At 41.5% G+C, this 21,524-nt stretch overlaps 1 protein-coding gene across 2 annotated transcripts in view; it reads left to right on the forward strand.

The window, feature by feature from the left end:
* The first annotated feature begins 275 nt into the window (after window positions 1–275).
* Window positions 276–21,524, forward strand: part of asmt (acetylserotonin O-methyltransferase) — a 63,546-nt gene continuing 42,297 nt past the window's right edge. The window contains exons 1-8 of one of the 2 annotated variants that reach the window (XM_086219891.1): window positions 277–658; window positions 1,091–1,265; window positions 2,255–2,384; window positions 4,125–4,193; window positions 8,013–8,131; window positions 12,816–12,956; window positions 14,245–14,367; window positions 15,943–16,497. In XM_086219891.1, the coding sequence (XP_086076017.1) occupies window positions 572–658; window positions 1,091–1,265; window positions 2,255–2,384; window positions 4,125–4,193; window positions 8,013–8,131; window positions 12,816–12,956; window positions 14,245–14,367; window positions 15,943–16,199 (1,101 nt within the window). In that variant the 5' untranslated portion in view covers window positions 277–571 and the 3' untranslated portion in view covers window positions 16,200–16,497. Of the gene's footprint in view, window positions 659–1,090; window positions 1,266–2,254; window positions 2,385–4,124; window positions 4,194–8,012; window positions 8,132–12,815; window positions 12,957–14,244; window positions 14,368–15,942; window positions 16,498–21,524 lie in introns of those variants that run through there. The other variant, XM_086219892.1, reaches the window with a different exon arrangement.

A 21,524-nucleotide genomic window follows, 5' to 3' on the forward strand; every position in this document is an offset into this window, starting at 1 on the left:
TCCCCAAATCTTGGTGTGACATCAAGGTCACAACTTAACTCCAGCTGTCGTGTTTGTGTGTATCCTGCCGCACACAGTTGTGTTAATGAAGTGTGTGGATAAAACTGATTAGTGTGTGTAATCCAGGCATGTGACCTGACTGTGTCATTAGGTTTGATGCTACCATTCGTCTCCCAGCATCAGTGCAATCAGCCCATATGGAGAAAAGATGAGAAGTCCATCTCTCACACGAGAGCGTCCTATCCTTCCTTCTGATCACGTTTGGGTCATCATAACTTTGTGGGAAGTTCAGTCGGGTGTTAGTGAGTGAAAGTCTCCCATCTGAGTGATCGTGAACAAGGCAGCAGTGTATTAGTAGAGTTGTTTCTTTGTCCAAGCAGACTGAGCCCCTGCCTGCTCTAATCTGGGTTATCTGGCTCTAATCATCTTAGCCCACTGCCACTGCTGCTGGGTGGGTACTTTCTCCAGCTTTAGTTGGGAACTTTATTCACTTCCATCCACACGTACACCTGCTGAAAGGTTGTGTGACACTTTCCTGGTCCAAACTGAGTCCGTGGCTGGCCGTCTGGAAATGGATTTGAACGAGGTCACACCTGCTGCTGCTGACACGTACCCCAGAAAAATACTGGAGTACATGGAGGGCTTCCTCGTCTCAAAGGTAACGCACACATGATTTAACCTCCCGGTTCTTTTTCACAGATTTGTCTTAAGAAGCACGAATTTCTAAAACAATGAATGTAGCGGAGGAAACTGATACAGATAGAAGGACTTGACCTAGGGAGGGGTGCAGCATGGGCCACATAAGTACCCACTAAAATACTGTGAATAGAAGTTTTATGGCTCATTGTATATTAATATTTTTATGTTTTTAGAAATGAATGAGATCCTATGGGAGTACACGCTCAGCTTCCTTCAGTCCCAGTAGACAAGTGGTTAGGGGCGATTTGTCATCTTGAGTTCTATTCCACGTAATAATCATCTGAAATAAACTTCTCACTGAAATTAAGGCCCCCCCCCCCCCCCCCAGCATTTCTACATTATATGAATATATTTTTCTGTCCTATTTTCTACCCCTCTCTCTGTGACCCAGACGGTGTTCACGTCCTGTGAGCTGGGTGTGTTTGATGTGTTGCTGAGTGCGGGCCGCCCCCTCTCTGCTCAGGAGATCTGCCAGGCAGTTGGAGCTAGTTTGGATGGAACAGAGAGACTGCTGGCTGCCTGCAGTGGCCTTCAGCTGCTCACCACACACCAGGAGAACGGACAAGGTCAACACACACACACACACACACACACACACAGAGCAATGATGTGACAAATGGAAGAAAAGTCAAAAGGTAGCAGTAGGACCAATATTAATGATGACAATCCTTGTTTATGAGTTCATTTAAAATAAAAAGTAAATAAGATTAAAAGGGTTTACAAGACACGTGAAGAACAAAACAAAACCAAGTAGGTTTAAAGGTTTATAACGTGTCAAACTTACCATAACTGATGTATTAAAGCCCCCTCCAGTCAAAGATCCATCTGAGATATGTCTACATGAATATTTGAGATTCTCTGTGTACGATGACATTCCTGCTAACTTAGATAATAGAAGGCAGTTTTCTCTCTCCATGTCGATGATATTGTCAGATTGTTATCACAGTCCGAGCATGATGATAACTGCTGCACGTGATGAAATTTGGGAACCATGTAATCCCTAAATGAGCTGGTCCAACATCAAGTGGGCTGCCATGGACAACAGGTCTATTTTTTTTTTCGTATTGTTTTTCCTCCACATTGCTGACGGCGGCTCACTACATCCGGCCTCTCTAACATATCCTGGAAGATTAGCAGTCCAAGCCTGCGTCCAACCATCCTCGCTGTCTCAAATGTAGAGTGATAATCTCACATTTACAGAAAATTACAGTGGAACTCAATTTGCAGGATCTCAAAACTTAATTCTGGGAACCTCTTATTCTCTAAACTGCACGATATGAGCTTCAACTTTGAATCTCTTACTACACCAAATATGTACAGTGTTCAGCCTTCTCCTCTGGCCTGCGTCAACATCATGAAAACACTACAGAACTGCAGAACCAGAGCGTTTAATCTTTTATCCTCATCTTCATGGTTCTAAGACAAGATTGCACTTTAGGTTCGGTGAATAGTGATGTCATGATGTGCATCACTGTGGGTACAAGTTGGTTTACATACCTAACTTCAGTTGCTGTAATCACACAGTCATCCCTCCGTCTCTCCCCCTCCACCTCAGTGCTGTACAGTAACACGGAGCATGCCAGTATCTACCTGACCCGCTCCAGTCCTGTGTCCCTCTACCACTCCATCCAGTACAGCTCCAGGACCATCTACCTCTGCTGGCACTACCTGACTGATGCCGTCAGGTCAGTAATAGGAATTAAGGGTTCATGCACAGCAACTTGCCGTGATAGCATGTGAGCGTTGAGACTGATCCCTTCCTGCATTGACGTTCTTAGTTACTTGTCTGTTTTTGCTGACATAACACAACAAAATGCCAGCGTGTCAGTCATCAAATGTGCTCCATCATTCAGCGCCACACTGACTGATGTTTTTCCTATTATGATTAATGCAAGTTATAGCTCAGCCAGCTGAACAGACTGTGACTGAAACTCCAACAATTAACCTGCTTTTAAAGTCATTTCGATTTTGCTGAAGCCTTAATTTTAAATAAAGATCTACCAGGTCTGCTAACTGAATATTAATTGTTTTATTGTACCATGCAGTACAACTGTGTGGAAGTATCAGCATGCTTTATGTTCCTCTAATCAGTTGTTTCTCTTTAAAGTACTCACAAACAAGAGTTTTGAGCTCAAGAAGACATTTTTCCCTACTGCGTTACTTTTTTGACATCAGAATTCAGAGCTAGCTTAATGGCGGATCGCAAATGATGGCTAACAACAGCAAAAATAACTCCCGTTTGAATCATCCAGCGTAATTCACATTTTCTTCATCCAGCCATATGCTCAGTAAGCCACAAGCACTTGATGTAAGGTAAACACAAAGCGTAACCTTTCCAGTCCAAGCAAATTCTCTCAGCCGAATGCACCAGCTGGTCAAACTCAGCACTGCCGCAGCCTCACGTTAATCCAGAAAGGTTACAGTTTGATTTTAGCTCAAATCAAAAGTGTTTGTGGATTACTGAGAAGGATAAATGCAGGATAAATAAGCTGTGGTTTATACAAGATGGACAGTTTTGGTGTTCGTAAAGGTTGCGCTTTTGGTCAGTTTTGCTGTTGTTTTGTTGCTGTTGTTGTCGTTTTTGTTCGTGTATGTCGCTATTGGCTCCAAACTAAAAATAAATAGCTGTTTTTTTTTTCCTGTAATCCGGAGTAACAAAGAAATGATGCAAGACAGAATAAACATCTTTGTGAGCTCAAGATACCTATTAGGAGTATTTGAAAGGAACAATATACTTTTTTGGGGTAAATATCACTTTTAATTTACCACCTTGGACATCTGTTTTATAAGCTGCTACATATTGGACATGTTTTGGGTGATTTTAAGCTTATTTTTGCGACAAGATAATTCTGTATTAAAGCAATCCTATTTCAAAAATATGGCACATGCACATGTGGGCCCATGCAAATACTGCTGGGGGAGGAAAACCAGAACAGCAAATAAAAAGGATTATGGCAGCCGCTTGAAAAAAACATCAAGAATGTAACAGAAAACGCTGTTGGTATATCTGATAAAATGAACATGTTCTATGTTATTATTATGTTATTCAACTAAATGGAGAAGCAGAGAGTGGAATCGTGAGTATTTGAGCAGCAAGACTGAGATTTGTAGCCGAGGGATCTTCTTCCCTTTGAACACTGTCTCAAGATTTGGATTTCAGTCTCATTGTAATTTGTTGGGGCGACCGCCAGCAGCTCAGCGAGCTCAACTGGGTTCACTCTGAAGTCCATCTGTAAGAAACACAGAAGGAAATGGACCGCCTTTACAAATAAGGACATTTGAATAGAAGGCGCTAAATGAAAATACGTTTCCTAAATCATTCTCGCAGGGTTGTGAAATCGTATCACGCGCTTTAAACCAGACAGGAATTGATTGCAAAGTTGTGTCATGCTATTATAAGTATTTGTGTCTTTGCTGTGTCCTAGAGAGGGAAGAAACCAGTATGAAAAAGCTTTTGGTGTCACCTCTGAAGACCTGTTTCAGGCTCTCTATAGGTAAGAATCTATCTTTGAAGAACACACACTGAACCCCCCCCACCACCACACACACACACACACACACACACACACACACACACACACACAAATTCTTGCTCATTGAAATTCCATCCTCATCTCTCTATCTCAAGCCGGCTTGTCAGTCTTTTCTGTCTTCCCAAAAACCTGACTCCTGGGAGCCGTAAGACGTCAGGGGATGTGTGAAGGCGGAGAGAATACATCTGCCACTGTCCTTGAGGTCTTGTGTGTTTGTAGTATCTATTGCTCAAAGTTTCCACACTTAACTGATCTACTGGTCAGCAATTTCCAGCAGTCACACGCACTTCAGGATTCACACTTTGTGACTGGGACTAGATTTTGACCGGCCGGCCTGCCCTGAGGGTCCTGAATTGTAGAAAGCTGCCAGTCCCAGAGGAGCAAAGTTACAACTGCAACTGAAAACATTCTTGTTCTTGCAAATGTATATTTCCATTATTAACCCCTCCACCATGGCATGTGTCTATTTGTTGGCCTGTGGGCAACATATCTAAAAAATGAATGGATGGAAGTTGATCCGATTTGGTGAAAAGATATGGATCCTGGTCCTGGATTCTGGATACTGAGCACTAGAAGGATACACTGTACCTGTAAGCGATATTTTTCTTCAAGTGTGAAATGGTTGAAGGAACATTTTGCCATCATCTTGATCATATTCTGGATGTGTGATCTCTTTCAGAAAATAATATCTGATATCTCAGAAAACTCTGAGCATCTTTTGAGGAAATTTGTTGAGGCGTGGTATTTTAAGTAAACCGATCAGTATGAAGATCCCGAAGAGGATATGGATCATATTCTGGATTCAGGAAGGTGTTTTAATGGTCTAGAAGAAAATGTACGAACAGATTTTGATGGCGCTGTGTGCTCCTTCTCCACGTAACTTCCTTTGCAGAAGTATGTGCTTTCGGGGCGCTTTCTAGTTTCAAAATTAAAGATGCAGAAATGAGACTCTGCCCCTCATCAGGTCAGCAAGCCTGACCACTCACCACCTCAGTGGAAATGCATGTTTAATTAGATGGGAACTCGTGTTTCATCTTCAGCTTTTCGTGCTCTTTATTGCATTTGTATGTGGTTCATGCATCCATTACAATACCTCGGTGTTTGCATGTGAAATGAGAACAATCCAAATATCATCCATGCATGTGTAATATCACATACCCTTGCCTGGCCGAATTAGCAATTAAGCCTGAAAATTAAAACATCCTGCAAGAAATATGTCACCACCTGTGCATAACTGATATAATGTGGAGTAGCAGTTGTTTGTCCCCGCTGATTTCCCTTGTGAATAGAGTGGGTAAAATTAGCACCAGCAACAACCACTGAAGTCATTCAGTGCATTCTTGGAGCCGTGTGTGATGATTCGAAGCTGGCTGGATGACTCAGACTTCTGTTTACTCATCGCCATTTAACCAGCCTTGTGCTGCACCTGAATAATTTACAGCCAAGCCCCATCTACTGCTTCACTCCCTAAACTCAAACAAGCAGAGAAGATTGAGGAAAACACACCTAGGCTTTGAGATTTCAGGCAGGCACACACACACACACACACACACACACACACACACACACACACACACGCACGCACTCTCACACACATACATGCACGCACACATGCAATTAGACAGCGAGAAAGGAAAATAGTACAAGGGACGCTTTCCTTTCATTTTATGATTATTTGGTGGGTAATATGCTGGATATTTTCAATATTCACTTGTAGAAACATATAGAAATGATGATCCAAACTGAGTGCTTCTCTGAAAATTCATCATATGACAACATCAAGCAGCATGAAACGAATGGGGAGTGTGTTAAGATGATTAAATACAGAAGTTGTGACAACGGTACACACTGCTGACTTCTTAATGTTGTCTTATCTAAAGTCTGATGACAGCATTTTAGTAGAAGTATTACATCTGAAAGAACTCCTTGTTAGCGTTACTGTGTTCATTAGCGCATGTTTAATATGTAAAGACAATATCTAGGACGGGGAATCCTGGAGCAGCTTTCATTCTGGTTCACCTCCATTTGATTCAGCACAGTTGACACAAGCAGACGCAAGAAAGCAGGGCATTTTTTTTCTGTTTTTAAAGAAACAAAAAATGGATTTTTTTCAGGATGCATCTCTTTCATTTTCAGCAGTGGGTGGACCGTCAATACCCACTTGCTTCTGATTGTTATGTTGTTATGTTACTGCTGTAGTCTCCCAAATAAAGGCTCTACCTTTCCTTTAATACTACATTAAATTTTCATCTCACTTTAGGACTCAGACTTACAAACACTGGATAATACTGTTTCATTTGCATTCATTTAAAGCAATAATTCACCCAGAAAGTGTCTTTCAATTACTCACAAATAATTTTCTTGTGCCCACAATGTTTTTTCTTGCATCACTTCTCTGTCACCCTAGAGTGCAGAAAGAGCCAGCTACGTACGTTGAGCTTGAAGCTAATGATGCCCAACAACTACTAAGAGCAGCAAAATCGTCCAAAAATGTCTGTTTAGAAAATCTCAAGTGCATCGTCCATTTAATCCATGTCTTCTCTGTCCAGTACTTTTTGTCGTCAATACATTTTTTTTTAGTTTTTAACTCAAAAACAACAACATAGTTAATTAGCCTAATGATTTCATGACCTCCGTGAAAGAATCACACTAGTGATCATCCTTTCATTTAATTTCTCCTTACACGCTGATGGAGTCATAGCAGTGTTGTTGCAGCTGTGACTGGGTCGGTAGAGTTGGGAGAGAGACCGGCGGACACGTGTGAGAGAGCAGACCGATCACATACCTGCATGATGTCATAATCATGGAAAAGAACATGAGCATCTTCTCTTCAGTAACACTTCACTATGTTTCAATCGTTAGCAAAAAATAGCAGTGTATGTTGTCACCGGGGAGGACATTAGTAAAATGTTCTCAAATTAAAGCTGACAGTCGGCTGTTTGGCCCCAGAGTCATTTTTGCTTTTCATATCTGAGACAATCAAAGTCTGGAGTTGTAACATCCAACAATGAGTCACTTTCAAAGTTCTTCTGCGGGTCAGTGTGTCATCTGAAGTTGGTTTATTTCATCGCCAGAGTGAATTGTGGACACATGAAATTCAAGTGAATGGAGGATGCTCTGTGTGTGTGTGTGTGTGTGTGTGTGTGTGTGTGTGTGTGTGTGTGTGTGTGTGTGTGTGTAGGCCTCTGGCAGGGCAAAGTGCTGGGTGATGAGGTGGAGATTTCTCAGAGCAGCAACAGTCACCCCGGGCTTCTCTTTGTTGCTCTCTCTCTCTCGCTCTCTCGCTCTCTCGCTCTCGCGTACACATCGGGTCGCCATGGGGGGCTTTTTGGAAAGGGAGAAACCCTCGGCATGTGACACAAACTGCCCTTAAGGATTGGATTGGGACAGCAATGTGCAGCTGGAGCCAAAAGCTGTGTCCCTAATTGGAGTAACTGATTTTTTACTCTGTGGTTAAGGTTTAGTTTAGGCAGGACTTGGTCTAACATAGCCAGATGTTACTCACCAGCTCAAGAGAAATGCCAAGCTATACCAGTAATTAATCTGCCATAGAGGGAAAAACAACCCACCCTGGCTTAATGGTACTTTTGTAAGCCACTGGTATCATGTGACAGGTGGCATCTCCAGAAGTCTGGAAGAAGAGCTTTGGGCTCCAAATTTCACTCACAGATGCACTAATATATTCACATAAAGCGAGCTACAGTGTGCAGCCTTTTCTTTTTTTTAACGTGTGTGTGTGTGTGTGTGTGTGTGTGTGTGTGTGTGTGTGTGTGTGAGCAGGTCCGATGAGGAGATGGTAAAATTTATGCAGTTAATGAACTCCATTTGGAACATCTGTGGTCGAGACGTGGTCACAGCCTTTGACCTTTCACGTTTCAAGCTCATCTGTGACATTGGAGGTAAGTGTGTGTGTGTGTGTGTGTGTGTGTGTGTGTTTGCATGCATGTTTAGTTAATCACCATATCTCATTTTCATAAGGTTGTGGGTTCGCAGTCATTAACATTTAAAATCGTTGGTGTCGTGTTAACTGAGAGACAGCTGGCAGAGGTGCACACACACAAATACACACACACATATATTAATACAGTATAGTATGTTTACACAGGAATGCAACACACACACACGCACTCACACACACACACACACACACACACACACACACACACACTGTCAACTGTGACCTTTATTACATCCCCCCCAGCCTCTTGGAGTTATTGACTCTGGTGAATCAGTCAACCATGTGTCTTAGTGCGTATCTGAGAACATACACATTACAGGGCACAAATACACACATGAAAACAACTTTATGGGTTATTTTAGCTTCAAGTAACAGCTACAACATTGTTTTGATAGTACCCTGAATGAGGAGACTGTTTCGACTGTCACTCTTCCCCCTCGTTTAGCTTGTAGTGCTGCTTTCAGCTATAAGACGATCACTCAGAGTTCTCAGCACAGAACAGTCCAGGATGTTTATGAGCATAAGTAAAGAGGAGACAAAGAAAAAATACATAAAATAACATCCACCAGAATAGTTTATGTCAGTTGAATTTTAATAACGAATGATTAATGTTCAAAGTTTGCACGAATGTGCTCTGGGAATTGAAGGTGACCCAAAAAGATTTTGGATGTCAAAGGTCCAGTTCGTCATCGCCTCACGTGAATATGATATCTCTGGATCGCCTAGAGGGAGTTTCTTCAAATTCACTGTAAACATGAAAACAGTTTAGTGGTTCGAGGTCAAGGTCACCGTGACAGGCACACTTCGGTGAGGGCGTGCGACCAGGTTTCCCAATTGTGGCATCAATTGAAATCAATGTGACAACATGTTCAGGTTTGCAATAGCACGGAAAGTAAAGTATGTACTGTCTAGTTTGTGTTCCCACGAGATTTGATGTGACTTTTGTGTAGCATAATCCTGTTTTTACCCTTGCCATCAGCTTCTGTAGTCTTTATACATGAAGGTAGAGAAGCCCTCGCTTTGTCAGGTCAGATTTACGAAGGCTGCTCTATGAAGCATCTTCAAACAGCATTTTTCTAACCAAATGCTTCCCAGAGAGCAGAAGGCACAAGGATATAAATATAAGACGCTAAACACAAGGTAGAATAAGACCTTGGTTATGAGAGGTCAGGGATTCTAAAGAATAAATGACAGAAACAAGAGCAGAGAGGGACAAAGATTAAAAAAAGGTAGAAATCAATCTTTGATTTCATGATATTTCGTGAGGTTTTAGGAAATGTTACCAGTTGGTTTTTTTTATGATGTGTCATCCTGTGGTTTTAGTTGCTCTGAGCAATGTTGAGAACTGTGTTGTCCAAAAAAAAAATTTTTTCCTGGGGATCCAAAAAAATGACAGACCATCGCAGTTTTCTTTTAAAAAATTCCTAGAATAGCTGGCTCTACACATAAATCCTCATTCCTGAACATGTTTACCACCATTTTGAAGAAAGCTAAATAAAGAGCTGAATGACTCAGAGCACCATAACAGCTGGTGCCTCTGCATCTGTCAAGTAAAACAAAGACAGCAGTTATGTTATGAAGTGTGGAGTCTCAATTTAACATCTATTTTGAGCTCTGACAAGCTGGAAACAGCATGCTGCTCATTTGGGCTAACACCCTGTAACACCTCAGCTGGCCACAGAGGGGCGCTGTGAAGCCACTCTAAATCCCTCAAACACACTGGCACCTAGGAGAGCCTCTCTCTGTATTCGTTCATCTCCTCTGTGACTTTCTCGGCGTGGGTTTGTGTGCTCATGTTTATACATGAGGGTGCATCTCCGAGATGAGCGTGCGTGTACACAGCAGGAGTGTGAAGGGCGTGACTACGGTGTCCCATTAAGACTTTGTCTCTCACACAGCATCTGTTGTGTCTGTGCCCACCTGCTGCTCAGGTCCTCCAACTGTCCGTCTGTCAACTTTCAGCTAACAAGCTGAGCTTTGTTCTCCATCAGGAGCCCACAGTCACAGCCTCCAACATTTATTGAAGGAGGTTTGTTCTGTGGTTTGAGCAAAGACCTGCACTTAGATGTATTTTAATGTGACATTTACACACATTTCATTGTTGGGTTGTATGTAAAAATAAAGACTCGTCTTAAAGGTTACTGCAACTACTCAATGAAAATTTTATTCATCATTCTGAAGCATAATATTCAGTTTTTCTTTCTTTCTTTTGTTGACATTCGAGCAGGGAATAAGTATCCCCATCTTTTAATATGTAAAAAGGTCAGTCATTCCCTCTGAAATGTAGTGGTTTGAAAACAAATAAGTCTCCCTTAATGTAAGTCATCAAGCAATTAACATTAATTACAATAATTATCCAGTTAAATGTGAATGAATAAATGTGATTTGTTCTGGCAACTTGAACATTATATTGTATTCAGACGTGTGGAGGAAGGAAATGTCAGACGGAGTTCTTGATATTTGTGTTCGTATCATTGCCTCAGATTGCAACATTCACAGGGTCAGTGTTTGATGTGCTTTCATCATATTTTGGCAAGTGAATCAGCTGGTATCAGTAAAATATTATATATACTATATATGTATTTATACTTCTACAATGGACGTAAGATACTCCATGAACAGATACTCAATTTTATAGTTATTTTGTCAAAATGACAACAGTTTCACTAAACGATTAGATTTATACTACATAATTATAATATTTGCTGATATGTATATTTCATCATATAGTATAAGATGTAGAGTAAAAGTAAGAGTTTATATATTGAATATCTGTTTGCACTGTTATGATGTTGTTGTTTTTTACTTTTATTTAATTTATTTTTAAGTAAATCTACAGCTAATAAGAAATAGAATGTGAATACTAAATAATAATGCCATAAGACTAGTATGGTTTCAAAAATTTACAAATATAAATAAAGCACAAAAACAACAAAATCTCCAACCAGAAGCAGGACTAAATGCAGCAAGTTTGGGAGAAGCAAGCTAACATTAGCACTTCTCCAAGTAGCAAAGAGCTAGTCGATGTAGCGTCACCAAACCATCTGCAGCTATCTGAGCCCACTAAAACTTTAAAGCTTTAAATGTGTTTTCATATAAACAAATGTCTCTGGCATTCAAGTTCTCACAGTGCTCTTTAGGCTGCCGTTTGAAAATCTCTCTGGTTATCACCATTTTTGGAGTTTGTGTATGTAGCAACGCGCCGCCAGGATCACGCTCAATGCTAGGTAGGGCACGCCCACTAGCTACTGGCTACCTCTGCTACCTTTAATCTGTATCAATCATGTCATAGTTTGGCTCTTCTAGACCTGCCAAACATTATCGGACCAAATGGATCAAGTTGTGATAATGTATAATGTCATTTGTGATGCTCAAACAATGTATCCACAGTAGCGATGGAGAAGGCTACCATAGCTAACACCAGGGAAGAAGAACGACCCGACTTGGTTAGCAAACTAATATTTAAAACTTTGGCCAAAAATACATCAGAGTTTCTTGTATTTATACATAAACAGCTACTTATATGCACATAAATACATACGAGATGACAAGAGATAATTAAAAAAAACAAAAACACAACAAATATAACAAACGGCACCCATCACGACCCTTCCATCAAAGGATTTCCTTAACAAACAGGCAGTCGGGTTAGCTTGGGGTTTTCTGTTTGTTTGGTTTTGCTCCTCCTCGGCGCTCTTTGATTTTCATCCTCTTCTGACCCCTGTTTGATGTGAGAGCCAAAGGCTGGGTGGGTGCATGTGTGATGGAGCACTGTAAGAATACAGACGGATATAGTCGTAGCACTTCATGTAAAGGAGCAAGGGGCAACACACGCACGCTCGCACGCGTGCACACACACTCACACACACACACACACACACACACACACACAAGCTCCAGGTCTAGCTGAAGTTGTCTGTCTATCAAAGTGATATTCTTTGATCCTGTTTTCCACCTCCCTGCCTTTTTCATCCCATTCATACCATCTTGACTTATTTATTTCTCTGTTTTAAACTCCCGTCGCTTAACGAAGCATGAACACATATAATAATGCTGCCAACGTATCAACTTAAAAGATGCATATCTTCACATCCCCTTTTCTGCCCTTTTATTTATGCTTGTGTGAGATTGCACGTTTGTTTTCAACCCACATAATCAGGTCCTGCCTCGTTCTGTCATTCTCTCTATGAAGCACAGAGACACACGAATGCGTTCGAATGTGAATGTTCATATTTAAATGTATGTGAAATCTGTTATAGCCAGATAAACATCAAATCAGATTAGATTCATTTAGAATATTCCCAGATAGCAGCTTCTGTTTGTTCTGATTTTGTATAGAGTGACAGCCGCTCTAAATTCAGTTCAATCCAGTCTGCTTTATTGGCATGAATGTTAGATGAACCATATCCCCAAAGCTGCTATACACAACTGAATACAAATCGTGCAAATAAATAATGACTTACATACCTGAAAGCATCTGTTCCACTTGTGTGACTGCGTGCGTCGGTGTGTGTGTGTGTCTTGAGTGATGCACCGCTTTAATGAAGGTTGTGTGTATTCATTGTGCCGTAACTAAAGGTAATTTTCTGTTTGTTTTTTGTTTTTTTTCTTCTCTCCCTCCCCAGGCTGCAGTGGAGCATTAGCCAAGCAGTGCACGTCAGCCTACCCAGAATGCACTGTGAAGATCTTTGACCTCCCCAAGGTGGTGAGGATGTCAAGGGAACACTTTGTCACGGAGGCTGACCAGAGGATAAGCTTCCTCGAAGGTAACGAACATCTTCCCGCCCAGTGCGAAATCCCTTGACATTTAACACATGCACACACCCACACACACAAACACACACATACACACACACACACACACACACACACACACGCACACATAGAGTGGTGGAAAGTATGCTCAGCAGTCCGCAAAAAACTTTGGTTGAAGCTAAAAAGAAAGCTAACTTTTGCACTTCCAGTTTGGCGCGACCATGAACTAGCCTTTAGTTGAGCCACCTCTCCTGCGGTTGTCACTTGCACCTTGCTGGAATGGTTATAGTTTGATTTATGTTTTGAATCAAAGTATTTGAAGATTACTGAGCAGCAAGCTGAATGAGGAAGATGTGGATTATATCTGACGATGCACTTATGAATGGACATTTTTGCGATTATTAGTCGTCAGCTGTCATTAGCGTCAAGCTAAATGTACGTGGCTGGCTCTTTCTGCATTCTGGAGTCATCAAGCAGTACAAGACTGCTCAAGACATCTGTTTTGAATGCTTGAAAGACAAAATAATCTTCTTGGGTGATGTAACAATTTTACTGTTCATGCTGTTTGACGGCAAGATAAAGTACCGTAGTACAGCATCACATCACAGTAACTAACATTCACTTTCTTTGATTAAATTCCACAATAGCTTTTCAAACACCACGTTGTTTCAGCCATTAAAATGCCTCCAAATAATACAAGTTTTGAAATTTTATATTCAAAACTCTGAACAATATTGTTTTAGTCCTTTTAAAGTCAACACATTAATAGAACATCTTTCCTCCGACGTGTTGACCCAGAATGTCCTCAGCTGGCCGGTTAGCAGTGATGGCCCTTCACTGACTGTCTTCTCCTGACTGGAAGCCCGAGGCTCAACTCCTCTCGCCTGTTCCAGAGCCAAGCTCTCTCTGCTGCATCCCCCATCCTTCAAGCAGCTATCTTCCTCTCCTCTCCTGTTAGTCCCAGAGCATCTTTCACACAGACTGTGCTGGAAAACCCTTGCGGCCATCTTCAACGGGGAATATCCAGGCCTGCCACCCTCTGTCCCCGCATTGCTACACTCGTTTCCGGCGCTTCCTGTATTTATCCATCCTCCCAAGTGTCCATGAGTTCAATCGGGATGATCTTCTTCACCTCCTCAGATCATGTCAGGCCTCAGGGATGTTCCTTCATCACTCACAAATCAATCAATATTAGATCATGAGTATTTGACGAGCGCTTCTTCGTAATACTGCAGTAGGAACCAGTGTCATCTGGCTTGTCAACAGAGTTAGTGATTACATAAATGTGCGTGTGTTTAGGGGACTTCTTCAAAGACCCCATACTGGAGGCTGACCTCTACATCCTCGCCAGAATCCTCCATGACTGGACTGACGAACGCTGTGTGGAGCTGCTGAGCAAAATCTACAGAGCCTGCAAACCAGGTCTGTGTGTGTGTGTGTGTGTGTGTGTGTCTGTGTGTATTTCTCTGAGTGCGAAAGTGCTGCTTTTTTTTTTTTTTTTTTTTCCCCAGCAACGCCTTGAAATGAGATGGCAGATTGTATCCCACAATGCAGCTGATCCCAGAAAAATCTGTCCTTCTGACTCTGATCAAAGACACATGCGCTCACAGAGACAGTCTGGCTTTCATCACTTCACAGGACTTTACATTGCTTTAATTAATTTCCTGAAGACTTGCAGTAACCTTGAAATACTCCTATCGTCTGTTGACTCGGGTTAACTGATGAGATTTTTAATTTGTGGTGTTTTCCCCCTTGGTTTGGTTTCTTTTTAATAGAAAAATCGAAACAAAACAAAAGCGTCATTACAAACAGAGAACATTCACTCTCTGTCTTGTTCAGATGTCCCCGGTTCTGAAGCAAGGTAGTAAATACAGGAAAGGCACTGTGCTCTGGACTAATGTGTATTTCTACAAGTTCTTTTCTATCCTTCAAGATGTTAATGTTTGCACGCTTTTCTGCATCCAAAAATGCAAAGCCCACCTTTGTTGCAGCTACCATTTAGCTGAGATCTAAGGAGTTTATTTGCTAGTTGGGTGAGATCGAGTTTGGTTTAAAGCACCAAGTCGTACCAAGACTCTAATAACTGGCCAATTATCAGCTCTACTAGTGTTGTTTCAGCTCAGATGATTCACACATTTTCGTTCAGGCATTTTCAGTCCCATTAAACCAAACCTACTCCATAAAAAGTATCGGTTTATGTTATGGGAATATGTTTTTTGTCCAGTCCAAGAACACTGAGTGGATGATACTCATTCAAACTGAATTGAAAAAGGTTGATGGAAACCGCGCAATTTTTAAAAGACACCCACCATTTTGAAAAAAATATAAAAAGGTATGTCCCTCTTTGAGGTGGTTTTACCATCTCTAAATAATCCCTGATGTAGACAATATTGAACTAATTTTTGCTGCTGATATCTTTCCAAGTATTCCCAAATGTCTGCTTAGTCCCCAGACAGTAGGAAACAAGGCCGATACTGGCTGGTGTGACAGAACAATTCAAGTTAGTAAATCCTTAAAATCCCTTAAATCTTGTTTTATTTTTGCTGGTCGATGGCTGTAGGTGGCCGAGATGGTTGTCAAACCTCACCAATACATAAGAAAAACCCTCTTATGTGTATCTTTGTGTGAATGTCAATCTAGGACAGTCGTCCAATCGGTTTGAGACAAGGAAATAGTCGAGTCAAGTCAATTTTATTTGTACGCCGCCAAATCACAACAAAAGTTATCTCATGACACTTCACAAGTAGAGCAGGTCCAGCACCAAACTCCTTCAATGAATTTACACCCAACAACTCTCCATCAGCAAGCGCATCCTACAACAGCAGCGACCAAAACCTTCCTTTTAACAGGCAGGAACGTGGAGCAGATCCAGGCTCAATGGGGACGGCCTTCTGCTTTGACCGGTTGGGGGGGAAGAGAGCAGGAGAACGGGGCAGAGACAAAGACATGGAGAGATCAAGAAAAACACAGAAATCTGACCTCTCGTGGGCCTTGCAGGCGGTGGTGTGTTGCTGGTGGAGGCGTTGCTCCATGAGGACGGCTCCGGCCCGCTGACAGCGCAGCTCTACTCTCTGAACATGCTGGTGCAGACGGAGGGTCGGGAGAGGACAGCCGGCCAGTACTCCACCCTGCTGGCTGCTGCTGGCTTCAACAACATCCAGTACCGTCACACAGGCAAGATTTATGATGCGGTTCTGGGACACAAGGAGATACATGAGAGAAATGAAAAAGATACTGGAGGTCCTCAGATGTAGCAAACAAAAGTTGTTTGGTGAGCAGTGAGTGATGGGGACCCCCCCCCCAGCCACTCAGCATGAGTGGCAGTAGCAGCAGAAAAGAGAGATGAAAAAGCAGAAAAATCTCAAAGCAAAACCTCAAACTCACACATGTGGCCTATTGTTGTGGAGCCAGACTTGTTCTGGTCAGTATGTTTTATACTCTTCCGTTCAGACCTAATAAACGGCAATATTTGTACATCTTTACATGTTCGTCTTTGTACCAGTTTGATATCACGAGATGGCCTGTATCGATTGCACTCAATAAATTGCTTGCAAAGTGTGAGGCCTGCGTGTTTCATGTGATATTCCGAAGGAGAATTTAAGAGGGCCACTATACTGAACCGTCCCAGCTGACAAATGCAGTGGTTCGCATGCAGTGCGACGTGTCGGTTACATCAGAACCATCTTACCTGGGCTGCAGGTGTTTACTCTCTCTGCTACACTCACGACATTTTTGTCCCTCTCACCTTGCGATAATTTGGGCTGTATTTGTGCACACTTTCTAATGAAGGGATCGTAATTTTGAAATTTCATCAGCAACCCGACAATAAATCCGCATGCACAAACAACAGTTACACCGAGCACCCATTATAATATAAAAATCACACTCTTATTAAATGAAGCAAGAATGAATCTGGACTACTGACTTCAAAAGCTTTTACCCTTTTTCACCCGATTGAGTCATTTCCTCTTGTTTGGCCTGTTGGACAAATACATGGAATTTCTTTTTTGTCTTCCTCTTTATTATTCTGTTTGTGCTGTCATATGCACTGGAGGCAATCTGGAAAAATAAAATGTAACTGAAGTATGTGCTGGGTCGGTATGGGTAGCAGAGTGCGGTCTACGTGTCTAATGAGAAAACTGCATGTACTGTATGTGTGCATGCATGTGTTCAGCTGCAGAGATGATTCTATTCCAGCTACTCTCTTTTAAAATCCATACATGCAAACACTCACATATCCAAAACAAGAAATGGTGGGAAATAGCAAAAATATCATTTTTGCAGCGAGAGTCCAAAGTGAATAACACATTGTAGTGGACGTAGGATTTGTGCTCTCATGGAAGTGGGATTAAAAACCTGCAGTTCCTCAACTCAAAATGCAAGCACGTTGCTCAAATTAGAAGCTTAAAAACAATATTATTTGGCCACAACAGTTTTGACCACATGTAGAAAAGCATACTTACCCAGTTCTGCTTGCTGTAAATTGTAACTCATATACTGCAAAGGCCAACCTCGAATAAATTCAGCTTTTGCTTCTTACTTCTACAGAGATTAACTTTCTTGCTTATCTCAACATATCTCTTGATCCTAAATCTGAACCTCCTGCCTCGTTCCGTACTTAACAGTCTTATAAAGCTGTCTTAAATTCTGTCGGCTATTCAGAATAACTGCCCTTCATTAAGCCTTCTTCCAGGGTGGTTCACTTCCAATGTGATGGAGTTTTGGGCTTCGAATTGATCTACAGAAAAGAGGAAAACTCTTATTTTCAAAATGTGAAACATGATGAGTAGTTAAACAAGGTGAAGTTCCATAACAAACGGATTCAGTGGGTAAAAAAAACAAAAAGGAGATGGATATTGATGAAAACAACAGACAGCGTGTTTCTCTTTCATTTATTTATATTGAAAATGGAGACTTTAAGCCCATTCTGGCAACTCATATCCAGTCTCTAAATCGTTTGTTCCTGCTATGCATTACTGGAGTCATTGTGAAAATATGATAAAGATAAATATCCTTTTTTGGCCTCTTTATGTGAATATATTGATTCCATTACTGGATGAGCTCTGCTCTGCATTCAGACTCTGTCGTTCACCTACCTACCGCACGTCCTCTTCCTCTCTTTGTCTCGCAGTAATTGTGAATTAATCAGACTTCCAAGTACAACAAATTAGAAATGATGTCAAATCCTCGTGGACAGTTTTAGATAGAGTTGCCCTAATGAGGGGACTGAAGTGCTGCGGCTGAAGACAGTTTGACCTCTGCGATAGAAGCGCGTGGCACGGTGGCTAAGACTGCTCCTCACCACTTGGAGAAATATATCTTTCCCTGAGGACAGCTGAAATAAAAAAGTACACCTTTTTGCACTTTTTATGAAGATGAGCTTGAATTAATCCAAATCTGGAATCATCCCTATGACCTGATTTAACTTCCCTGTAATTACTAATCCTCCCCACACACTGAGACCACATTTGATAAGAATGAGCTTTTTAAGTTGTCTTTGATTTAAAAGGGTAGTAGGAGTCAACTTTCTCGGGATGAAAACTTTCCGCTGATTAGCATTTTATAGTAAAAGGAGCCACGGATGATTAGTGCTGTTTGATTATCTGTGTATTCATTTGAATGAAAAATAGTCTCTTTATTACTGAAAAGGATAACAGCAAAGGACATCAAAGTAAGATTACAGCAGAGGTAGGAGAGACAATGTAATATCTTGGGCTTATGAGGCCGTGACAGGAGCCGACGCGGTCTGACCCGTGAGCACTCCGCTGCCATTATGACTAAATTATTCCAAGTCATCACTTCTAATTGCTTTTACAACACCCACCTTCAAACTCTTCCTTCATTCTGATTTCAGTGTACACCTAAAACTTTTTGAATTGAAATTAATGTGGACCAGGAATACAACCTGTAGGGGGCTCTCGTGGTAAATATGTGAAATGACCATGACTTCCTTTCACTGCATTACCCCGCTAAACATCCATCTTTCCATTCATTATCTATACCACTTATCCTGTACAGGGTCGCGGGGAACTGGAGCTAATCCCAGCTGACATTGAGACAGTGGCTGAGTTCACCCTGAGCAGGTCGCCAGTCCATCACACGGCTGACATGTAGAGACAGACAACCATTCGCTCTCATGTTCCAGGCAATTTAGAGTCACCAGTCAACTTAACCTACATGTTTGTGGTCTGCAGGAGAAAGTCAGAGCACTCAGAGAGAACCAAAACAGGGAGGGAGAGAGAGAGACTTCAAAACCAGACACTTCTCGTTGGGAAGCGGCAATGCTAACCACCGTGCTGCCCGCCACAGAAAAAAAAGCGGTCACACAGATCCCCCTTGAGGATGAGAAGTAGTTGCTTTTATTAAAACAAGTCTCCTTAAATGCATTGATACATTATGAAGTTTGATTTTCCTCGAGTGAATGTCATTTGTTGAAGCCGCTGCCACTGTTAGCTAACAGCTCATCATACCCACCCTCTTACTAACATGCCAACTGAGCATGCGGCTGGATAAAGAAGACACTGATTATTCTGTCCTGGAGGATGCGCTTGTGTGTTTGTGAATATACATCTTCGGACAATGTTGCTAACAGTTGTTAGCTACGAGGCGCTATTAGCTTCAAGCTAAACACACACGGCTGGCTCTTTCTGCATTATGGAGTCACATAGAAGTGATGCAGGAGGAAATAGGTATTTGTGAGCATTTGAAAGATAAAATACACTTTTTAGATGAAGTATCACTTTAAAAGCTAGTGGACATTTTGTGTATGTATAAAACAAACCCATCGTCTAACTCTGCATTTGTTTTAATCTTAATTACACACACAATAACATCTAAATGTCTTGCAAAGCTGTGGTGCTATCAGTCCTCAGGCTTATAAACTCAGTAGGTGTCTCCATGACCACATTTTTGCCATCACACACACACACACACACACACACACACACACACACACACACACACACACACACACACACACACACACAGGTAAAAACAATACATTAATATTTTAAGCAACTCAGTCTGATTTTCAGTCATTATGAGGAGCAGCTTTGGTAGCAGTCTGCATTTTAACAAACTCTTTTTTTTTTCTCTCTCCGCTGCTCTTGAAAATCAGCTGGAATTCTGTGAGAGTATCTCTTCAAGTACTTTTCCTCTGCTTTCAATGATTTAGACTCTGGTCAATTTTTTCCACTTCAGCAGAAGAAGGTGCATACATTTGTCCTCTCTACTTTTCAGTTCCATTTACTGCTCCATCTTATGAAGCTATTATCGTGACGGCCCCAGGTTCAACCTGAGTGGGTTTCATGGACAGTTCTATGAAGTTACAGGTATAAAAATTGGGAACTGTGACGGAGAAGAGGGTAGGTAGGTGAGGCGAGGACGACCGCACTCCTCTGTTCTCCATGAAAAATGAAATGAGTAATTAGAATAATAATCATATCCATAATAATTGGCATTATGTGTTGCGATTTGATCTCTTGATACTTATTTTTTAATGTAAGGAGGTATGTTCCCCTCCAGGAAGCAGATGAAAAGTTGTGAATGATAAAAACAGGAAGTCTCGAAGTTATGACTCATTAGGTAGATTTGTGTCTTGCAGCCATGTAGCCTATTCCACGCATAGGAAATCACTTGTGTGTGCGTGAGTGTGTGTGTGTGAGTAAGTGTAAGTGTGCTCTACGCTCTTTGGGGACACTCTGAATCTGCTCCACAAGTCACGCACCCTTCCACCCTCAAGCTCCAGGATGCCACTTTAAGATAACAACTTCAGGGCATTTCAGTGAACACGCTCAGTTTATACCCAGAGAGAGTGTGTGTGTGTGTGTGTGTGTGTGTGTGTGTGTGTGTGTGTGTGAGAGAGAGAGAGTGTGATGCTTATTAAAGCTCCTGGCTCTTTTTGTAACGTAGTTATCTTTCCATTGTAAAGTTTTTGCTCCTGCTGCAGAAGGAGAGTGCCTCTTAACTTCTCCTTTCCTGCAAAGCTTCATATTTCAGAGTCTCAATCAGATCAGACGAGTCTCTTTTGGATTTGATTTGTTTCGTCATTTTAAGTCATATTACACCGACCCTAAACAACGTTGCACAGCAGACGTTTTCAATAGGTTTTAAGGTACTTTTTTTTTTTTAACAAACGCCACATCAACAGGGGGCAGCAGTGAGCTGAGGTGATACTGAGTACTATACTGAGTTTCTGAGTACTCAGAAAGTGAGAGGGGAAAAAAAACAGCCCCTGACACAGAAAAATACAATGGAATACAACAATTTGGAAAATTGGCCAGCATCAGTCAAGCTTCATTCACCTACCTGCAGAGATTTTGTATCTACCTTCTTTAAACAGTTTCACAAGCAGTTTCAACTTTGCATTTGCTATTCCTCTTTCCGTTCAGCTGATTTGTGATTGACATACATCCTTGAGATCTCAGTATCGACAAAAAACAAAAGTGAAATGCTTGCTTCTTTCGCATGAACTGAGGATCAAACTCAATTTATAGACTGGTTTACATGACAACACTGACATAGTCACAAGCTTTGCACCAATTCCTCGATGCTCTAGATGTTACGAGGGAGTATTAATA

Source organism: Aulostomus chinensis, chromosome 12 (genome assembly GCF_037954235.1).
Source record: "Aulostomus chinensis isolate RoL2024-O1b breed Wild chromosome 12, RoL_Achi_v1.0, whole genome shotgun sequence".
Classification (NCBI taxonomy): Eukaryota; Metazoa; Chordata; class Actinopteri; order Syngnathiformes; family Aulostomidae; genus Aulostomus; species Aulostomus chinensis.